General features: G+C 41.9%; 1 protein-coding gene across 3 annotated transcripts; it reads left to right on the forward strand.

Moving 5' to 3' along the window:
• Positions 1-5,950: 5,950 nt before the first annotated feature.
• LOC311300270 (uncharacterized protein) lies at positions 5,951-18,361 on the forward strand. 3 transcript variants are annotated; one of them, XM_084424444.1, is made up of 7 exons: positions 5,951-6,038; positions 6,106-6,319; positions 11,882-11,961; positions 12,392-12,679; positions 13,243-13,488; positions 13,581-13,652; positions 13,786-18,361. In XM_084424444.1, exons 3-7 carry the CDS (start codon positions 11,883-11,885, stop codon positions 13,887-13,889), a joined length of 789 nt encoding a protein of 262 aa, XP_084280570.1. In that variant the 5' UTR covers positions 5,951-6,038; positions 6,106-6,319; position 11,882; the 3' UTR covers positions 13,890-18,361. The 3 variants fall into 3 exon arrangements, with proteins under 3 accessions (XP_084280570.1, XP_084280572.1, XP_084280571.1); XM_084424446.1 differs by having other exon boundaries at positions 5,969-6,319; positions 11,882-11,928; XM_084424445.1 differs by lacking the exons at positions 5,951-6,038; positions 6,106-6,319 and having other exon boundaries at positions 11,276-11,961.
• Positions 18,362-20,816: the final 2,455 nt, after the last annotated feature.

Here is a 20,816-nt window from a genome sequence, read left to right on the forward strand (position 1 = left end):
ATTAAATATCCCAAATATCCCCAACTGAGCAAGCCAAAGGCAACAGTGGCAAGGAACCGAAAAACTCCATCAGGTGACCTAATGGAGAAAAAAAAACCTTGGGAGAACCCAGGCTCAGTCGGGGGCCAGTTCTCCTCTGGCGTTTATGAACTAGAGGTCGGATTTAACTGTAAGATTAAAAGTATTATATAAATGCCTGGCTGAAGAGATGCGTCTTTAATCTAGTTTTAAACTGGAAGAGCGAGTCCGAGCAACGAACAGTATCAGGAAGGCTATTCCAGAGTTTTGGAGCTAAATGTGAAAATGCTCTCCCTCCTTTGGTTGATCTATGACCAAAAGCCTCGAATTTAGTGATCTTAAAGAGTGCAATGGATTATAGGGCGAAAGAAGATCCGTTAAATAGACTGGAGCTAAGCCGTTTAGGGCTTTATAAGTCAGTAGCAATACCTTATTATTAATACGGAACTTTATAGGTAACCAATGTAGTGATGATAAAACCGGTGTTATATGATCATATTTTCTTGATCTAGTAAGAACTCTAGCAGCTGCATTTTGGACTAACTGTAGCTTGTTTATTGAGGATGCAGGACAACCAGCTAATAAAGCATTACAGTAATCTAGTCTCGAGGTCATGAATGCATGAACTAACTTTTCTGCATCAGAAACAGATAGCATATTACGTAGCTTAGCAATGTTTCTAAGGTGGAAAAAGGCTGTTTTTGTAACATACGAAATATGATTTACAAAAGACAGGTTACAATCGAGTATAACACCCAGGTCTTTTACTGTAGAGGATAAAGTAATAGGACATCCTACGATGTCAAAGTTGTATTGTGAGAGGTTCTGTGGGCGTTTTTTTGAACCGATAAGTAGTACCTCTGTCTTGTCTGGATTTAATAAAAGAAAATTACGCGTCATCCAATCTTTTATATCTTTAACACACTAAGTAAATTTGGATACTTTAGCGTTTTCATCCGGCCGTGATGAAATATAGATGAGTGTCATCAGCATAACAATGGAAACTAATTCCATGTTTTCTTGTAATATTTCCAAGTGGCATCATATATATTGAGAATAACAGAGGGCCTAACACAGATCCCTGCGGCACTCCATAGTTTACTGGAGTTATAATCGATTATGACAAAATGGTAGCGGTCAGATAAGTATGATCTGAACCAGCTTAATGCTTGTCCTTGAACACCAGTATAATTTTGTAGTCGATCTAAGAGTATTGTATGATCTACAGTATCGAACGCAGCACTAAGATCAATAAAACTAGTATTGAGATACAGCCTTGGTCAGAAGCTAAGGTGAGTTAAGTAACACTATAAGTGATTTCTCTGATGATCAAAACATACTACTTATAGATGAGGTCTTATACTATCTTATACAGTGAGGTTTTTATTGCCCTGGGAGCCTTATGGCCTAAAACATAAAAGTGGGCTCTTCCTTGGTTCGATTGCTGTTCAGTGCACAGAGCATGCCTTCAAGGAACATCTCTAATGTTCATTTTCAACCACAACGTCCTATATAGCCTATGGGAAAATACATACAGTTCAGTTTGAATTTAGAGCTACATTCATGGAGCAAATCCTAACCCATTATGCAATATAGTAACCATTGTGTCACCAAACTTGGCTGTGACTACTGAGGTAAGAAAAGGGAAATATTACTACAGCAGGAAAGGCAAACAATAAACTACTATCAACAAATTGCACAAACTAAGTAGCTACAACATTTACTTTAGTTGGACCTTGCTTTGTATACATCAATACAATTGAAATAATTATCGCTTAATTTGACCAACATTTTAAAGCATTGAAACAACTGTTAAAGCAACTGAAGCTTAACATTTATGATAAAGTATGAAAGTTGTGTATATCAAAATTATTTTCAGTTGAGTGTAAAGCAACATTTAAAGCATGCAGCATGCAACTCCTTATGTTGTCTTGAGCTATCAGCCTATAATTTAAAAGCTATTTTAATAATATACAGACAACTTTGGGAGACAGAATAAATACACAAGAATATATTTCTAAATATTTATTTAAACATGCAATAATACACAAAAGCTTAATCTCAGTCATTCATCATGAGAAACCAAGAGTTTAGGACAAAATGCGGTCTGAGGCGCTCACGTTAAATATTTTTTGTTCCACTTGCTTGTATTGATCGCCCCGTCCACGCTATGGTCTCGTGAATATTCATGGTAGCTCCACCCATTGGACCCAAATATTTCAGGAACCGAATATATTGTAAAACCGGTGATGAGCCCAAAACATAAATCCGATCTGCTGATCCACAATGTAACAAAATGCCATGGTACTCTTGAATCGCTGACTGAGTTGTTTTGTCCCAGACGTGACTTGAAGATAATAAAGATAATAAGGTTGGAAAAACAAATTAAAATAGGAAACAAATTAAAATAGGACTTATTAAAACTAAATTAAAACAAGCTAATTTATTAAAACCCGGAGAGCAGCGGCAGACACAGGCCTACACGCACAGCGTACACTCTCCCGAAAGTCCTCGTTACATTATTAAAATTGCACCGTAATGTCACTCTTTACATTGTCATCTTCTGTCTGGTCTTGGCGCTGGCTATGCAGAACTGCGGATCATAGGCTACCACACAAGTCTTGAGACTAGTACAGTTATAGGCATCTAAAGATTTATATGCCCTCAGTTTCTCTTTACCCTCGGTTTCTCTATCAGGTCGGTGTAGACGTCAGGCCACTCAACCGGAGGAATCGTTAACGTTAATCCTGTCAGATCGTCCATCCATTGACTGAGCGTGTAGGCCTATGCCGGTGTCTAACCGAAAAGTGATGGTCTGCCGAAAATTTATTGCATTATTTATTGCAATAAGTAGAGGCTTCAATCATTTGTTGTAAGTAGAATACTGCATTTTATGGGTTGTTTTCGACATTTAAAGGTATTTTAACAGATAAAAAGGGCTGGATTGGTTGGTACACATGGTAAAATAATGCAGAGTCATAAGGATAATTGCAAAAGAGATCATTATGTTATACAGCTCAGAAGTCATGTTAGGCTACAGTCCGTTTTCCAAATACAAACACGTATTCCATCGGCAACAACAGGCTTCTGTTATTTCCTATAATCATGTAAATGTCATACCTGATTAAGCTATAAACTGCAAACACTTATTTGGCCACAATTGTTATTATTATGTTAAAAGAAACATTAAAGTATCACACAGACATACCTTTGCTATTACCACGGACATAAACTGATGGTTATTTGCACGTTATGTCTGTTTGATACAGCTGTAGACGTAAAGAGACTGGGCGCAATCAATTTTCGGCGGACGATCACTTTTCGCCACGACACCTGATCAGCCAATCTGGGATGTCCGTTAAAGGGATAGTTCACTTTGAAATTAAATTTTGGTATGTTTTAGCTTACCTCAAGGGCATCCAAGATGTAGGTGTCTTTTTTTTCCTCAGTAGTTTCAATTTTGATATTTTAGGTCAAACCGTTCTTGTCTGTCAGTCATATAATGCAGGTCTGCGGTCACTGTCTCAAAACAGCATGCACAAGTCCAAATTAAAACAATTCCCCGTTGTCCAAATGAAACAATTCCCCATCGTAAGTACACTTTGATGGCCTAAGACACGAAACGAGCGGTTTGTGTGAGAAAACGAACAGTATTTATATAGTTTTTGCCTCTTGAACAAAGCCGCGTCCAACTGATCTGACGGCGCGGGCGGGTATAGATATATACACTGATGTCGCCTTGGCTAATGAACTGCAATAGCGAAGGCGACATCTAGTGCTAGTGTTTCTATACCCGCACGCGGGCGGATATAGATATAGAAACACTAGATGTCGCCTTCGCTATTGCAGTTCATTAGCCAAGGCGACATCAGTGTATATATCTATACCCGCCCGCGCCGTCAGATCAGTTGGACGCGGCTTTGTTCAAGAGGCAAAAACTATATAAATACTGTTCGTTTTCTCACACAAACCGCTCGTTTCGTGTCTTAGGCCATCAAAGTGTACTTACGATGGGGAATTGTTTCATTTGGACAACGGGGAATTGTTTTAATTTGGACTTGTGCATGCTGTTTTGAGACAGTGACCGCAGACCTGCATTATATGACTGACAGACAAGAACGGTTTGACCTAAAATATCAAAATTGAAACTACTGAGGAAAAAAAGACACCTACATCTTGGATGCCCTTCAGGTAAGCTAAAACATACCAAAATTTAATTTCAAAGTGAACTATCCCTTTAAAATGATCTTTTGCAAATAACAATCGAGGTCCTGGACAGTGAGTGACCTTGCACATTAAGATAAAATCGGATTTTCTCCAGTCATTATTAAAAAACAAGCTAAGAAAACTTGCAAACTAACGTTAGTAAAGCGGCCAGAGGGATTGTTCTGCCTCCAGCTAAGCCCCGCCCACACAAAAACATCACCATGTTTACCAACTGAAAAAGGGGCGTGAGTGTCAAGCAGGAGCGTCGCGTGAGCAGTAGTGAAGCATTTGCATGTCTAGTGTGTTTTCACAAAAACTGGAGTAGGCTATGTCAGAAAAGAAAATGAAGACTCAAAAAATATTTAAAGAAAATGTACCCATTTAAACTGGTTTTTATTATTCAGTTTGGGTAAAAGTACATGGTGTTTTATAAAGAAAATAAATATTTGTGTGTGCTGTAAAGTGGTTAGAAAAAATGAAATCGGAACCGGCTAAAATCTGTATCGGCAGGTCAAACTCAATGAAAAATCGGAATCGGCTAAGAAAATTGTAAATTTGTGCATCTCTATAATCTTTCTGTTTGGCTGGTATCACACCATCACATAATCTGATGTTCATAGATGTTTTATTTATTTATTTCTACATTTGCCGTAGTATTGCCGATGGGTTCAATAACGCATCCTGCAAAAGGGGGGCCTTGGGCAGAACCTAGTGGTATTTGGGGGGCCTTGTCATGGAAAAGTTTGGGAACCCCTGGATTAGACTATTTTAGCATGACAGAAATATGACATGGGGGGTAAAAATGGTGCCAACCAACCGTGCTCTCCCCTATAAATGTGGAGGTGGTTACAGTAACACAGTTTGTAATTCTTCAAACCTGATCTCATGCTTTCATTATTATAAGTAATGAAATGTATAGGCTACGTAATGTTTTCACTGTCATATGACTATATTGGAGATGAATTGCTACAGTCTCGGTGAGTGTGAAAGTTTGCTAAACCCAGCAGTGATACAGATAGTGGACAATCAAAGAACGTGCCATGTGAACTCTGTGATTTTGAAGACTGAACACACAACTGCATTCAGAACTAGGCTATTATGTAAGTTTTCATATTTTTAAATACAACGCCAGCTTGTGAGTTTTTGTGTTCTTATATAGGCCTACCCCAATAGTTTTGTCTTGTTTTTGGGAAACTCAGTAGATACAATTATGACAATGATGTGGTTGTTTTTTTTTATAGTGGGGTTATTAATATAATTCTTAAAATGTTTTAGCATGATATTACTCCGAATGGTTGTTAGTAGGAAAAATAACTAACTTGTTGCTTGTGTAGCCTATTTATAAAATATAAATTTATAATGACCTGTCAATCATCTTGTCAAAGATAAAATCCTCCACATTTAATTTAATTTCCTACCGTATATCGAGAGAAATGCAGAATCTTGTTGATCTGCAGACACGTGTCTTTCATACACGAGTAGACTCCTCATATTATATAATGATGCATTTAAAAGTTAGTGGCCAAACGGATCTTTATAAAAGTCCAAATTGTTATAGCAGATTAAATATAACACGGATAACATTAAATCAATATTTTTCTATCAGGTTTAACTTTGATTATTCACTCAAACCTTTATCTAAACCGCTCACCGTCGCGCATATCCGCCATGTTTTGCATTTTTTTTAAACACTTGTTACTCGTGTTTGTATTTCCTTCTCTAAAGCGCATTGGGTTGTGGGCAATGTTAGCTGTTATAGTGAGCACGGATCCACACTTCGAAAATCCACCGAAATAGTAGATAATCGACTTCTGGTAGGCTACACTCCTTTCAACATAGATGCTTTGGGATACACTTATTTTAATCTCTCACACTGTTTAGGATGGATGGTATGGACATTGAGACGTCAGGGCTAGTCTCTCTTGGGCACTGTCGCCTATGACTGTCGCTCGCTTGCGGCGTTCGCTTCGTTTGTGTCCCGGTGTGGTGGTGGTGAAGTGCTGAGTCCCATCCCAGCTACACCCATTAGGTCCACAGAGGTGGAGCTGGACGTCATTGGGCTCTGGTATATTTTTAAAGGAATAATTTTGTGAAGGTAATGTTACGTGACTAACCCATGAATATTTCCTTACAGCAGGAATAACTAACTACTAACGTTAACATTACTGTTAGGAAATGTGTCGGGGCTGTTGTTGGTTGATTAACAGTGTTGATTTTTGTTTCCGAAAGCGGAGCAAACATGAATATTTATTAAATTTTTCAGACATGCGCGACTGCGTGTGCAACTGAGAAATGATTTGTTCACGTCAACAGAACGTTTGATGGATGGATTATTTCATAAAGATAACTAGCCTATAGTTTCAGCGTCGCGCTTATTTCTAGACTACAATTGTTTAGGCTACCTTGTAACTTTTTAAAATTATTATGCACGTTTTGTGCAGTTGTAAAAAAAAAAAATGCATGTTAGTTTTATTTAGTAGTGTCCTGTAGTGATGGGAGAAAAGAAGCTTTTCAAAGTTTCGAATCAATTGAACCAATTGGTTCGCAAAATGATTCACTGTTCGAATCCCCACACGCTGGCGACTCCTGCTGGTCAAACAGTGTAAATACAGCAAACTCAGACCAAACATGCAGAAAAACAGCTTACAAACACATAGCTCAGTAAAATATCAACATCAACTGCCATTAACTTATCATCTAATAAGATTAAATATCAAGTGTCTGTATAATATATGTTCTTCTATTAATGTTCAGGGCTTGTTTTGTTTGTTCCATGGCTCAGAGGTATGGAAGGCATTTTCTGCCAAATTTAAATAAATAAATTAAATGATTAAAATTAAAATTAAAACCAGTTTAACGATTTCATTACAGAAAACTGTACGCAAAATATGTGACAAAATTGAGAATGAAATGAAATGATTTCATTTGCACGGTGACAGTGCATCATCCCTGTCAAATTGAAAAATAAAATGCAATTGGTGATTTCACATTTCATTTTCACTACAGTCTCGAGGCAAGACTGCCGATATTAAAATGAAAAGCCAAACGTGAAAAAGAAACTACAAATACAGTTTTTACAAAGCTCTTTATTAATGCTCACGCAATAATAGTGACACAATTCAAATTCAAATGTAAATTTTCGTTTTCATTTTAATTCCTCTTTTATTTCATAGTTTTCATTTTCGTTTTCATTTTCAAAGACAACCTGCATGCAAATTCTATGTTAATGAGTGGGTGTGGCTTGGAACGGCGCTAGTGGCACACCTTCTGTAAAGCGAAGTCGTCGTCGTCGTCCCGATGTTCGACGCTGAAGCTGCACCTCTGCCCGCTGCAAGAAGCGTCGCCCCCAGAGGCTGCCGGTGTAATGTGCCGGAACCTTCCCTGCGAGCCTTGCCTTCCCCTTCTCCGCACTCCCTCCCGGATGCACAGATGCCGGCTGCCGCCCTCACTGTCGATGCCTCGGGAGATAAAGCGGACAAGGACGCCATTAATGACAGCTGTTCCCTCTTGGCTTCAGGAGGCGAGGATTGGTCTGGTTCCAACCCAGACCCCGCCCCTTCGCTCCAGGAGTCCAGTGGGTCTAGGGCCAGCGTGGAGGCTGAGCTTATTCGCCTCCTCACTAAGGCAGTCGGTCAACTCGGCCTCGAGTGGTCCCCGCCTCAAGAGCCTGCAACCAACAGGCTTGACGGGTGCTTTCTACCTGGCTGCCTCCAAGTGCCCGCATGAAGATCGGCTCCCTTCCTGCCAGAGCTCCACAACGAGTTTACTAAATCGTGGAATGCTCCATTCTCCGGGAGACTTCACTCCTCTATCTCCTCGACGCTCTCCCAAGTGGACGGCGCTAGTGAGAAAGGATACAAGTCCATTCCCCCCGTGTAAGAGGCGGTAGCAGCGCACCTCAGTCTGCCCTCCGCTGGATGGCGCACTAATGCTGCCCTCCCGTCTAAAGCCTGCCGGGCTACTTCAGCTTTCATTCGCCGCCCTGCACTCGATGGCCGTGCTCCAGATCCTTCAGGCCGATCTCCTCCGTGAATGGGACGAGAAAGGTGCGAATCAGTCCATCGTGACGGATTTAAAAAGCGCGACAGACCTCTCTCTTCGCACTACAAAATCCGTGGCCCAGGCCATTGGACGATGCATGGCCTTGCTCATCGTTACAGAGAGGCATCTCTGGCTGACACTCACGGACATGAGGGAAGCTGAGCGGGCTGTGTTTCTAAACGCCCCGCTCTCTCCGACCGGCCTCTTTGGCCCAGCCGTGAGTGGGATTGTGGACTGTTTCTCTGAGGTACAGAAGACCACTCAGGCCATGAAGCTCTTCTTACCTCGACGCTCGAGCTCTGCCGTGGACCGCTCTCAGAAGCAGCCGCCTGCCCCTTAGCTCTACTCAGCAGTCCTCTCAGCCTCCGCCTCTGCAACAACACCAAGGCGCTCGCCAGAGATCGTGGTCGTCAAGCCGCCGCAGGCCACCTCCCTCTCAGGGACCCTGGACTAGGATTGCGCTGACACCTGAGCCAGCGAAGTCCTCCTAGCATCAAGGAGGGAAAGGTGGTTGAATCCCGCTGCGGCCGGACCACCATCAAAACATCTCGCTCTGTCAGTTCCCTTAGAATAGGCAACTGCAGATGTGTATTTTGCAGTCAACGAGCGCATCGCGCAACGCGCTCACCTGCACACAAACGCCGTTTTTACGGCGACCCAGAGAAATCTCATAAAGAGCACAATATCTGGTTATCCAGCTCATGCCGATGGTGTTTTAAGTGTAGAAAATGTGCCCGCTTCCCAGTGTTCACCCCTACACATAAGCACGGTTCCCCCGGTGTCATTCACTCATGCAGAGCCCACTCTCATGAAGCTGGCATATGCCGCTCAAGTGTTAAATGTAGGATATGTGCCCATAAAACAGTGCCCACACCTACTCAATGCCCACTCTGTTACACCTCTATCCCAGGGAACAGAAAATATAAAGCCGGCACACACCGGCTATGTCGTAAGACCTGTGGCTGCCCGCGAGCACTCACGCTTACTGATAAACACACCACGCCCAGCGCTACACACGGGCCCCGGGTTTTTTCCCATGAAGTGTTCCCTGTCCAGGCTTACCGGGAAATTTCATTTAAAATGGCCAGCCGCCGTTTTCAGCGCGCCGCTGTATACAAGCACCGAGAGCGCGCTCACAGCGCCAATACCTCAGACTCAGGTTCACGAGCCCACACTGTGCGGCGATCGGGACTGAGAGACCATTCTTCCCCTAGCTACACACGCAGAAGCGTGGGAAGCTATTCCGGGAGTGTCAGAGTGGGTGCTAAATACAGTGAAGCAGGGCTATTTGCTGCAATTCGCTTGCCGCCCTCCGCGCTTTCGAGCCCGGACCGAGACGAAAGTAAATCAAGAAGTAGAACACCTACTTCGAGCAGAAATAGCAAAGCTGCTATGCAAAGGGGCTGTAGAACCAGTACCACTTTCTCAGAGCGAGTCAGGCTTCTACAGCCGCTTTTTCCTCATTCCAAAGAAGGATGGGGCTCTCAGACCCATCTTAGATCTGAGACACTTGAACAAAGCCCTCATGAGGCGACCGTTAAAAATGATTACGACCAGACAAATCCTCGCGCAAATTCCCCCAAGGGACTGGTTTATATCTCTCAATCTGAAAAACGCATATTTTCAGATCCAGATAATACCCCGTCACAGGCCATTCTTGAGATTCGCCTTCGACGGTCAGGTATATCAATACACCGTCCTCCCGTTTGGCCTGTCCCTAGCACCCCGTACATTTACGAAGTGCATGGTCGCAGCTTTCGCTCCCCTGAGAAGTCAGGGCATGCGAATATTGAATTACTTGGATTGGCTGATTCTAATTAATATCTCACAGAACGCTGCTTGGGTCTCACGGTCAACTGGACCAAGAGATTCTCATCTCTTTTCTGGGGATAGATCTGGACTCTGTGTCTATGACGGCCGGCCTGTCGACACAGCGCACGCCGCCGCATTTGACACTTGGCCGCTTCATTCCAGACAGGCAGCCTTGTCCCCCTGAAAACTTTTCAGAGAATGCTATGCTGCATGGCCTCAGCTGCAGCGGTGCTTCAGCTGGGTTTGCTACGTATGCGCCCGCTACAGAGCTGGCTGAGTGCACAAGTACCACACCGAGCTTGGGCTTTCGGCGGTCTGCATATCAGAGTGACTCAGAGCTGCGTCTCAGCTCTGGAGCCCTGGATAGCGGCCGAGTGGTACCAGTCGGGGGTGACGATGGGAGCTATCTCGTAGCGAAAGGTTATCTCTACAGACGCCTCCAACCTAGGTTGGGGCGCCCTTTTCGAGGGCAGACCGGTCTATGGCCAGTGGTCAGACCAGGAAAAGTGCCTTCACATAAACTGTCTGGAGATGATGGCGGTCGAGAACACGCTGAGGCACTTCCTCCCACACCTACGGGGCCACCACGTGCTGGTCCGCACGGACAATATGTCAGTGGTAGCCTACGTGAACCGCCAGGGCGGTGTCAGATCCAAAAATCTCAATGCTCTGGCGGAACGCCTCCTCGTTTGGACTCAGCACTCCCTGCTCTTGCTAAGAGCCGCACATGTGCCTGGATGCCTAAACAACGGTCCAGACAGACTGTCCAGGGACAATGCTCCCCTGGGAGAATGGTCCCTGCATCCTCAGGCAGTCCAGCTGCTGTGGCGCCATTTCGGCAAAGCGAAAGTCAACCTGTTTGCATCGAAAGACAACGCTCGTTGTCCACGGTTCTTTTCAAAGAACGAGGACGCGCTGGCCCAAGCGTGGCCCAGTTGCCCGCTGTACGCTTTTCCCCCAATCTCGCTGTTACCACAGGTAATCAGGAGAATCAGGGAGGCGGGCCATTCTGTGCTCCTGAGCCGCACAGAAATGACTTAACTGATTGTTTTATTCATCTCTGTTCAAAACTTAGGATGTTGCAAATCTGTGGATACCAATCAGACAACCGTGCTGCCATTTTGAATTTTGTCATTAATTGCAATATCTTTTAAACAATTTGACATATCTTCACAAAAATTGGTAGGGATAATCGACACCATGTCCTGAAGGTGCCTGAGAAGTTTAAACATAGCGCCACCTATTGCTCCAGAGATATACAGGTTTTTTTTTTATGGAAAAATTAGATATTCCGAGATATTCGTCTCCGAATGTGACCTTGCCTGTATTTGTTGCCATATGCTAGTTAGCTTAGCATGCCAATCAAATAGCATGCTAATCAGAGACTATTCTTTCTAATATAGCAAGAGGCTATAGATTTGAAAATTGATTAATCAAATTCAATATGTAGCAAACATTAAACCATGTGAATTGTGCAATGTTCAAAAGATTTCTTTTTAAAAAACTCCAAACAAGCCCCAAAAATAAAATAGCCATAAGGGCTGGCTGTTATATATATTTATTATTATTATTATTATTATTATTATTACTCACACAGACACGCGCACACACACACACTCTCTCTTTCTGACACACACACATGTCCATTGTGCTTTCATATGAGGGGAGAAATGAGGATAAAAAGATTATAGTTTGATGTTTATTATTGTATTTGTTTTAAAGTGGAATTATTTTAAATAAAATGAAAGTGAGTGTATAATGTAGTCTGTATCTGTCACTTACAAACCTTCTGTTTTCTCATCAGGATGAATCTTCTTCTTCTGCTGCTGTTATGCTTTATCATTTATAGTGGTCAGTCTCATTTTGGTATATGTGTTATTACCGGTAAGTGTAATATTTTTCAATTTTTTTATTTTATTTTTTCATTATTTGTATTATTCTGTTGTTGCCACTCATTGATTTGGTGGGTATTTGTGGATTGATGGTGTAAATTTCCCATCATATTACATCAATAACACACTGAGATCACTGGGTTTTTTCTGGTCATTGATTAATAAACGTTGTTCACTAAAACTGCTCTGACACATCTCTAGGTTTATACTGTCATCAACATTTGAAACATTTGTAATGTGCCACTTCTAGTATTTTTGGTTACTTTTTGCCTTTATTTATTTTATTTTTTAATACAGTTCACTAAAATAACTGTACTAGAATATTTAAGATCATATTGATTCAAGAAAATAGAGACAAACACCATCTATTTTTCTGTTTAATACTTTGTATTGAGTGAATATTGCTGTGTGTGTATTTGCAGGATCCTCCACTAAAGCTGTGTCAGGAATAAAGGGAGGAAACGTCACTCTATCATGTGGATCTGAGGACAGAGAGATTGTGGAGATCAGATTATACAGTGTTTCAGATATCATCCCTGTGTGTGAGAAGAGAAACTGCAGTGGTCGAGTGTTTAAAGAAGGATCATGTGACGTCGTCATCAAGGATCTGATCTACAGTGATGCTGGGAAATACTTTATATATGTTTATTACAATAATAATCAGACAGAAGTGGAGCGACAGATCCTGGAGTATCATCTTCATATTCGTGGTAAAGTCAAAACTGATCAAACCATCATCACGTGTTTCTGGATTTCCTCTAATAGTGTTAGTATTGTTGTGAATTTATTAGAATAGAAATCTTTAATTAATTATTTTTAATAATAACAGAAACAGTTTATATTGTCATTTATAAGGTTGTTCAGCTTTAAGAAAAGCCTACCCATAATGCAGTGTAGTGGGCGAGAGTGCACAGAAAGAAAAAAGAGAGAAAAGTAATGAGATCTGATTCAATGTGTGTGTCCGCTGTATCCATGTGTAATCCTGTTCATAAACCTTAGGAAACTGTTTTATTTTAATTCAAGTCGTCAGTGGTCATTACTGCTCGCTGAGAAGAAAACACACGACAGGAATTGCATGCAGGACTAGATACAGCACAAACAATGAATGGGACAAGTTTAATATTCAGATTGGATTGTTTTTTTCCAATGGCTGATTTTATCTAATTAATAAATGTTTACATCTGTTCCCTCAGTCCTATATGTGATTATGGCCTTGATTAAATGACACTAATAATAATGATTAAGGATAAAGTGTCTTTCTGTTTTTCCTCAGATGAGATCTCTGTGAAGAAAGGAGGGGATCTGAAGTTGGATGTTCTGTTTTACAATGCTGATAAAGTGGATATAAACTCTAGTGAAGGCTGGACAGAGGTGTGGAAGAGAGGTCACGGGGTCAACAGTGATCGACTGACTGATCGTGATGGAAATCTGACCATTAATGAGTTTACAGCCAATGACACTGGAACATACAGAGTTCTGGATTATGAAGGAGAAAGCTTGATCACAGTCTCAGTCACAGGTGAGAGAAGATCAGTGGATGAGGAGAAATATTATGTTTAATCAGTAAATTAATCCTAAACTGCACGACTAACCTTTCAATATTCTGTACAGAATCTGTTCTAGACTGGAAGGGAAATCTGATCGACACAGATGAAGACAAAATTGACGACACTAAACATCGAAGTGAGTAAAACATGAGACATGAGAGCTTTACAGGAGTTCTTAAACAGTGAATTTAATATATATATATATATATATATATATATATATATATATATATATATATAAAAAATATATATTTTCCCTTCACCTGTAGATCACTGGATGCTGCTGGTTGGACTGACTGTGTTTCTGGTTCTGGTGGTTCTGACTGCTTTCATAATATACAGACGTCGGCACAGAGATTCAGAGATTACTTGAGGGGGGTAGGGGACTGAGTTCAGGGATCAGAAGACGTTCTGCCAAGGGTCTGTGGATCGTGATGAAACTAGTACCATAGTTTTTGAGTTCAGTCTCTCGAGGTTTCTCGTTCAGTCATCATGGTTCACGATTATAGATTGGCGAGTACAGAAAATCCTAAAAACCGTAAACTTTCGTGAATTCTACACATCTAAGGATGGCGAAAACGACATCTCCCATCGTCCCACTCTCCTTCATAGCGTCATCAAGCTGCGTCTTTGTTATTGTTATGAAAATGTGATCGCTGGTGGCGAAAAAATTACATATTGTAGCTTTAAGAGCTGGAAAGACCATCTATTTTTTATTAGATCAGATAGCGTTTTAAGCTGTCATATGGTCATGTTATAATGTGCCCCTCACTTGTTACAGTGTAACCCACATGGGGCATGTTGTCACATTTCACTTCCATTCTTTTGGGGTATATCAAGATAAAAGTATACACTGTATTAATAAAACAAAACCACATAATTATACTAGACGTGTGAAAATGATGTGGGGAAAAATAAATACTCTGAATAAATTCTCTAGTAGATTTACACAAACTGAGAAAGTCAAAAAGCGTTAAGTTGTGCCCCGCTCTCCCCTACAGAAAGATAATACAAATATAATTTCACTCACCAAGCCTATCACTTGATGCAAATATCCACGAATTCTCTCCCTTTCAGTATTAAGCTGGCTACGTGTGTGATGTTTTAAAGGAACACTTCGACTTTTTGTGACTTTAGCTTATTCACCGTATCCCCCAGAGTTAGATAAGTCCATATAAACCGTGAAAGGAACGCTGGCGCACGTTGGCTGCCACTTCTCCGTCCGGCTTTTTTATGTTTTTATTTACTTTTAAACAGTAATAATTTTATTATTACAAGTTCACTTCATCCTCTTTGCCACCCTAGAACTGGAAAACACAACGGAATCGCAACTGAAAATGCATGAATGAATAATAACAAGAAGTGGATATTCTGTCCAGGAAATCTCTAGTAAGGCAAACACCAGAGCAAGCAACAAGAGCCCGATTCACCTGCGACCATCGACCAGATGAACAACACTCTGATCGCAAGGAAAAGGATATACATAACTTACTTGCTGGAATCGGACTGGAACTGGGCGCCCGGGCCCCGGCATCTGAGTGCAAGCTAGCGCCAGCTCTGCTCCACTGCTGACTTCCGTCCACTCAACAACCACCTCTGTCTGGACTGCATTAACTTCTTCCAAGAAACTGGACTACTTCGCCGTCCTCCACACAGAGGCTCTGGTCGTATGTTCAATTACAACTTTTCAACCCCAAGCTCTATCCCATCCATCTGGTCCAATTCGCGCACTGCAACTACCTCACAACGTCATCACAACAAACGGCACGTGCACCTATTTAATCTCTGCCCCCTTCCCTGGTCCTCTCAACCCATCACGAAGCAACGTCACCTGAAACTGGCTTTGCTCTATACCCGCTCACTCAACAATAAAAGTCTCATTTTAAATGAATTCATAACTGACAATAACCTGGATTTCCTCTGTATCACTGAAACTTGGCACAAACCTCTGGACTATTTCTCACTCAACGAAACCACACCCACAGGATATACTTACATGGACATACCTCGACCTGAGGAGCGGGGAGGTGGTTTCGCTGCAGTGTACAGAAAGCATATCAAAACATCCACCATCTCCATCCCTGCTGCTCAGTCCTTTGAACACATCACTTTCAAATTCTCTGGTCCCACTCCTCTGGTCACTGCCATAATCTACCGCCCTCCCAAACCAAATCCTTCCTTTCTCTCTGACTTTTCTGACTTTTTAACTCAGTTATCTGCCATCTCACCTTCTGTTCTGCTTCTGGGAGATTTCAACATTCACATCGACACTAACTGCAAATCTGCCACTGAATTCCTGGAACTGCTACAGTGCTTCAACTTCACCCAACATGTCAACTTTCCTACCCACAGCCGTGGTCACATCCTGAATCTGGTCTGTTCTACTGGTCTCACTATACCTCACCTCTCCAGCTTCAACCTCAACATCTCTGACCATCTGGCAATCACCATGAACATTGATCTCCCTATTTCGACCAAGAATCCATCTCCACTCCTGCCCTTTCAGCCTCTCTTGTCAGCAAATTATCCTCTTCCCCCCCACCGCTGACTGACAACCCCTCCGACCCCATCAACTACTACAATGAAACACTCTCCTCCTGTCTCGATCATCTGGCTCCCATCAAAACCAAAACTGTCTCATTCACTCACTATGCTCCCTGGTACACTCCTGATCTGCACAAAATGAAATCCCGTAAGCGTCAGCTTGAAAGACTCCTTAGGTTTAACTGTTTATCTACAAGCCTACACAGATTACCTTCAGCAGTATAAGGAAGCTCTTAACACTACCCGGTCCACTTACTACTCGCACCTCATACACTCTGGTTCCACCAACCCCAAGGCTCTCTTCTCCACAGTAAATACATTTCTCAAACCCAGTGACAATACCACCAACTCATTCACAACTGATAAATGCAACTCTTTTCTTTCATGCTTTCAGACCAAAATTGACCCTATTTACAACAACCTGTCCCACTCCATCATTTGTTCCTCCCCCCTTCACCTCTCAGTCCCTGTCTCAGTTCTCCCCTGTGTCGGCAGGGGAACTGTCCAAAATCGTAACAGGAATGAAAACATCTACATGTGTCCTGGACCCCATTCCATCCAACCTTATCAAGGACTGTCTACCTGCTATCTCCACACTCATCACAGAAATCATTAACTCCTCTCTCAGCTCTGGCTCAATCCCCCCTTTACTCAAACTGGCTGCTGTCACCCCCATCCTCAAAAAACCCGGACTCAACCCTGACATCATGTCAAACTTTTGGCCCATCTCCAATCTCCCCTTTCTGTCTAAGATACTGGAACGCACTGTCGCCAAACAATTTAAAACTCACCTCTGCTCAAATGACCTTTTTGAACCATTTCAATCTGGTTTCCGATCACAACACAGCACTGAAACAGCCCTCCTCAAAGTCACCAACGACATCCCTCTCTCTGCAGACGCTGCATGGTCACCTCACCATCCTCATCCTCCTTGATCTAACTGCAACTGCAAACAATAAGAGGATGTAATAATATTTTAAGCAATATTATATCTAATACGCAGAAATAAGATTCTAGTGTTGACAGATCTGAGTACTGATTAACCAATTCTTCAATTGAGCCGTAAATAAAACATAAGTGTCTAGATCTCTTATAGTTGTTGGAATAGTGTTCCATTCTTGTGCAGCTTTAACAGAAAAAGCAGATTGACTAAATTTACTTTGTCTAAGTGGTATGATACAGTCTTGCATTCTTCTCTCCCGCCTTGAATCTTCCCTCAGTATCACCGGCACTGCCCTCTCCTGGCTCCAATCTTATCTCACTGACAGACAACAATTCATCCACATCAACAACTGCACCTCCTCCACTGCTCCGCTGCCCCAAGGTGTCCCACAGGGTTTGGTGCTTGGTCCTCTCCTCTTTATACTATACCTGCTTCCCCTTGGCAATATCATTCGCCACCATGGTCTCAACTTTCACTGCTATGCCGATGATGTTCAGCTCTACATCTCCACTAAATCCATCGCCTCTGCCACCCACTCCACTATTACCAACTGCCTCACTGACATTAAATCCTGGATGCACACCAATTTCCTTCAACTCAACTGCGAAAAAACTCAACTGTCTCCATCCCTTCACAGTCGCAACCTCGGAGTCATCTTTGACAATAACCTCTCCTTTGAACACCACATAAAACAAATCACCAGAACTGCCTTCTTTCACCTCAAAAACATCGCCCAACTCCATCCATCACTCTCTTTCTCTGCTGCAGAAACCCTCATCCACGCCTTCATCACCTCCAGAATGGACTATTGCAACAGCATCCTGTACGGCATAACATCCAAAACCTTAAATAAACTCCAATAAATCCAGAACCCTGCTCTCGTCTGCTCACCCACACCCGCACCTGTGACCACATCACCCCTGTCCTCAGGAACCTCCACTGGCTCCGGGTCCCACAACGAATTCAATTCAAAATCCTTCTCCTCACACACAAAGCCCTCCATAACCAGGCCCCTTCCTACCTCAGTGACCTGCTCCAGCACCACAACCCATCTTGTAGCCTCCGCTCATCTGATGCCAACCTCCTGACTCTACCTCCCAGGACCAAACACCGAACCTGTGGTGACAGAGCCTTTTCTGTTGCTGCCCCCTCCCTCTGGAACTCTCTCCCCAAACAAATCTGTGACTGCACTGACCTTCCAACATTCAAATCACTGACAAAAACTCACCTTTTTAAAATTGCTTTTAATGTTTAGCTTAGTCCAGTGTGTTTTTTATTGCATTTATTTTATTTTATTTTTATTTTATTTTATTTGTAAATGGCTACAGCTAGCAAACTAATCCCAATAAGTGACAAAATAACGCCAAACTTTTTCCTATTTACATGTTGTGATTTGTATAGTCACAGTGTGTACAAATAACAAGGTCATATGAGACACAGCCATTTTTTAAACGTTTAAATACTGGGAACTATTTGCTCAGAAGGCGAAGCACTGCTACTTCTGCGGAGTGATTAGCGCAGCACCCGAGACGCCCCGTGGTGAGGAGCAGAGAGTTCGCTCAGAGTTGGAGTAATAGAGTCAGCAATTACTAGATAGTAAATGCAAAGTTTACAATCATGGGTGTTCGCTGTATTGTAAAGAGCTGCGACAATAAACAGGGGAGACCAGGTAATACCATGATGTTTCCTAGAATTCCAACCAAAAACACTGACCTGATGAATCAATGGCTACTTGCTCTGGATATTGATCCAAACACACCTGTATACATCATCAAGGACTATCGCGTTTGCTCAGAACATTTCACTGAGGATGACTATTTTGAAAAAATATGGAATTTGCCACACGGACCATGAAACGTGTGCTGAAGGATACGGCCATCTCATTGATAGTAAAGACAGGACAAAGTGGATCGGCTGCGGTAAGTGTTCCGTTATGTTTTTAGATGACTAGCCTACTGTTACAGTGCCATTAGCTAGATGTAATGTAACCTTAGTGACACTTTTACATGAATAGGGTGCTCACTACTATTACAGTTGTTCCCGGGCTTCATGTATCCCCTGTAATGTTAGTATTGTGTTGTCACAAACGCGCTCTATCGCCCCAGTAACAAATAAGCGGCGCTAAATGTAACTTTCAGGACTGTACCCTTCAACTTGCTAATGAATTGGATGGGGGGATGGGCAGTTTTCATTTTTGAGAAACAGTGACCTTGTTTGTGAAATAGTAGGCTACTCCCGTTCTGATTCTCCCCTCGACCTCAGTCTGTTCGGCATCTTGTCTATATCAGCTTCCAAAGTTTGTAACTCCTCGTCTGTATTCTGGCTCAAAACGATATGGTTCTGGATTTTGGTTTGATACCAAATAAAAATCCTCTGACAATTCCTCGAAGTCAGCCATGATCACGAATCACGTTCGCTACTAGCTAGTTAGTCACGTTGGTTTTGTTGACGGAACGACGCTTCTCGGGTGCTGCGCTAATCACTCCGCAGAAGTAGCAGTGCTTCGCCTTCTGAGAAAATAGTTCCCAGTATTTAAACGTTTAAAAAATGTCTGTGTCTCATATGACCTTGTTATTTGTGTCAGACAGAGTTACGGCACGCACGGAGATGAAAAGGGTATGTATGGACTTATCTAACTCTGGGGGATACGGTGAATAAGCTAAAGTCCCAAAAAGTCGAAGTGTTCCTTTAAGTTGCGTTGTACGCAAATAACGTAGTGCAGCGTTCTCAGCACGTACGTACTCAGTGTAATTGCCTATTGATTTGATTTGATTTGATTTATTTATGGATTGAAAGACATACATAATCCAAAGGATAACATGTAAAAGTGTAAACACTTATTTCCAACATGGTCCTTGGTGGTAAAACAATTCACACAAACAAAGACCTATTATAAGTCAAAGACAAAAACATTTACACAAATCATCCGGATTTCAACAACATCCTAAAAACAGGCAATCATAAATCACTCAGTGCTAGTTAAAAAGATCAGCTACTCTATTCCATAAAAGGGCCTTAACCTGGTATCTAAAAGTCCCTCTGGTATTTACCATTTTGAGGGAAATTGGCAAATTATTCCACAACATGATACCTGTATAAAAAAAAGAACTTCCAGCTGCATTGTTGACTCTGGGCACTTTACAAGAACGGATACTGGCCCTAGTATTATGGTAATGCTGTGTATGAACCATTTTTATATTGGACAGTAAATATTTGGGAGCAGAACCATTTATAACATTATACATATGATTCAGCTTTAACTGCTCCACTCTAACCTGTACTGGCAACAGACCTACTCTTTTAAAAGCATCTCTGCCAATATGAGTCCTAGGGGGTGCATTTAACAGATAGCGGATAACATTATTTTGCATCACTTGCAGTCTGTTTTTAAGTTTAACTGATAATCCACAGTACCAAGCTGAGCATGCATAATCGAAATGACATTGAATCAACGATACAACCAGTAATTTCTTGATAGAAAAATCTAAAAGCCTTGTTCTGCGATACAAAAATTTCAATTTACCTGCACACTTGGATAGTATTTTGTCAGCAATAGATGAACAGGTTAATGACTGGTCTAATGTTAACCCCAAGTATGTAACACTTTTCTGAGACACTATTTCAGTGCCATTACATTTGATCTTAAGCAATTTTATTTTAGACAACTTTTTTTTTGTTCCAAATAAAATGGACTCAGTTTTTCCCAGATGTATTGAAAGCCTGTTGTCTATAAGCCACTTTCTGACACTATTTAATTCGTTACCCAGAGTCTTCTCAATCTCGCTGATGTCATCCCCAGACTATTCACTAAGC

The sequence above is a fragment of the Rutilus rutilus genome (assembly GCF_951802725.1).
Source record: "Rutilus rutilus genome assembly, chromosome: 11".
NCBI lineage: Eukaryota > Metazoa > Chordata > Actinopteri > Cypriniformes > Leuciscidae > Rutilus > Rutilus rutilus.

What these genes read in the sequence shown, in the direction of transcription:
- LOC311300270 (XM_084424444.1), top strand. Translation starts at nt 11,883, where the DNA reads ATGAATCTTCTTCTTCTGCTGCTGTTATGCTTTATCATTTATAGTGGT. An exon ending in GTATCATCTTCATATTCGTG is followed by an intron (nt 12,680 to 13,242) that starts GTAAAGTCAAAA and finishes GTTTTTCCTCAG; the next exon opens with ATGAGATCTCTGTGAAGAAA. An exon ending in TGACGACACTAAACATCGAA is followed by an intron (nt 13,653 to 13,785) that starts GTGAGTAAAACA and finishes CTTCACCTGTAG; the next exon opens with ATCACTGGATGCTGCTGGTT.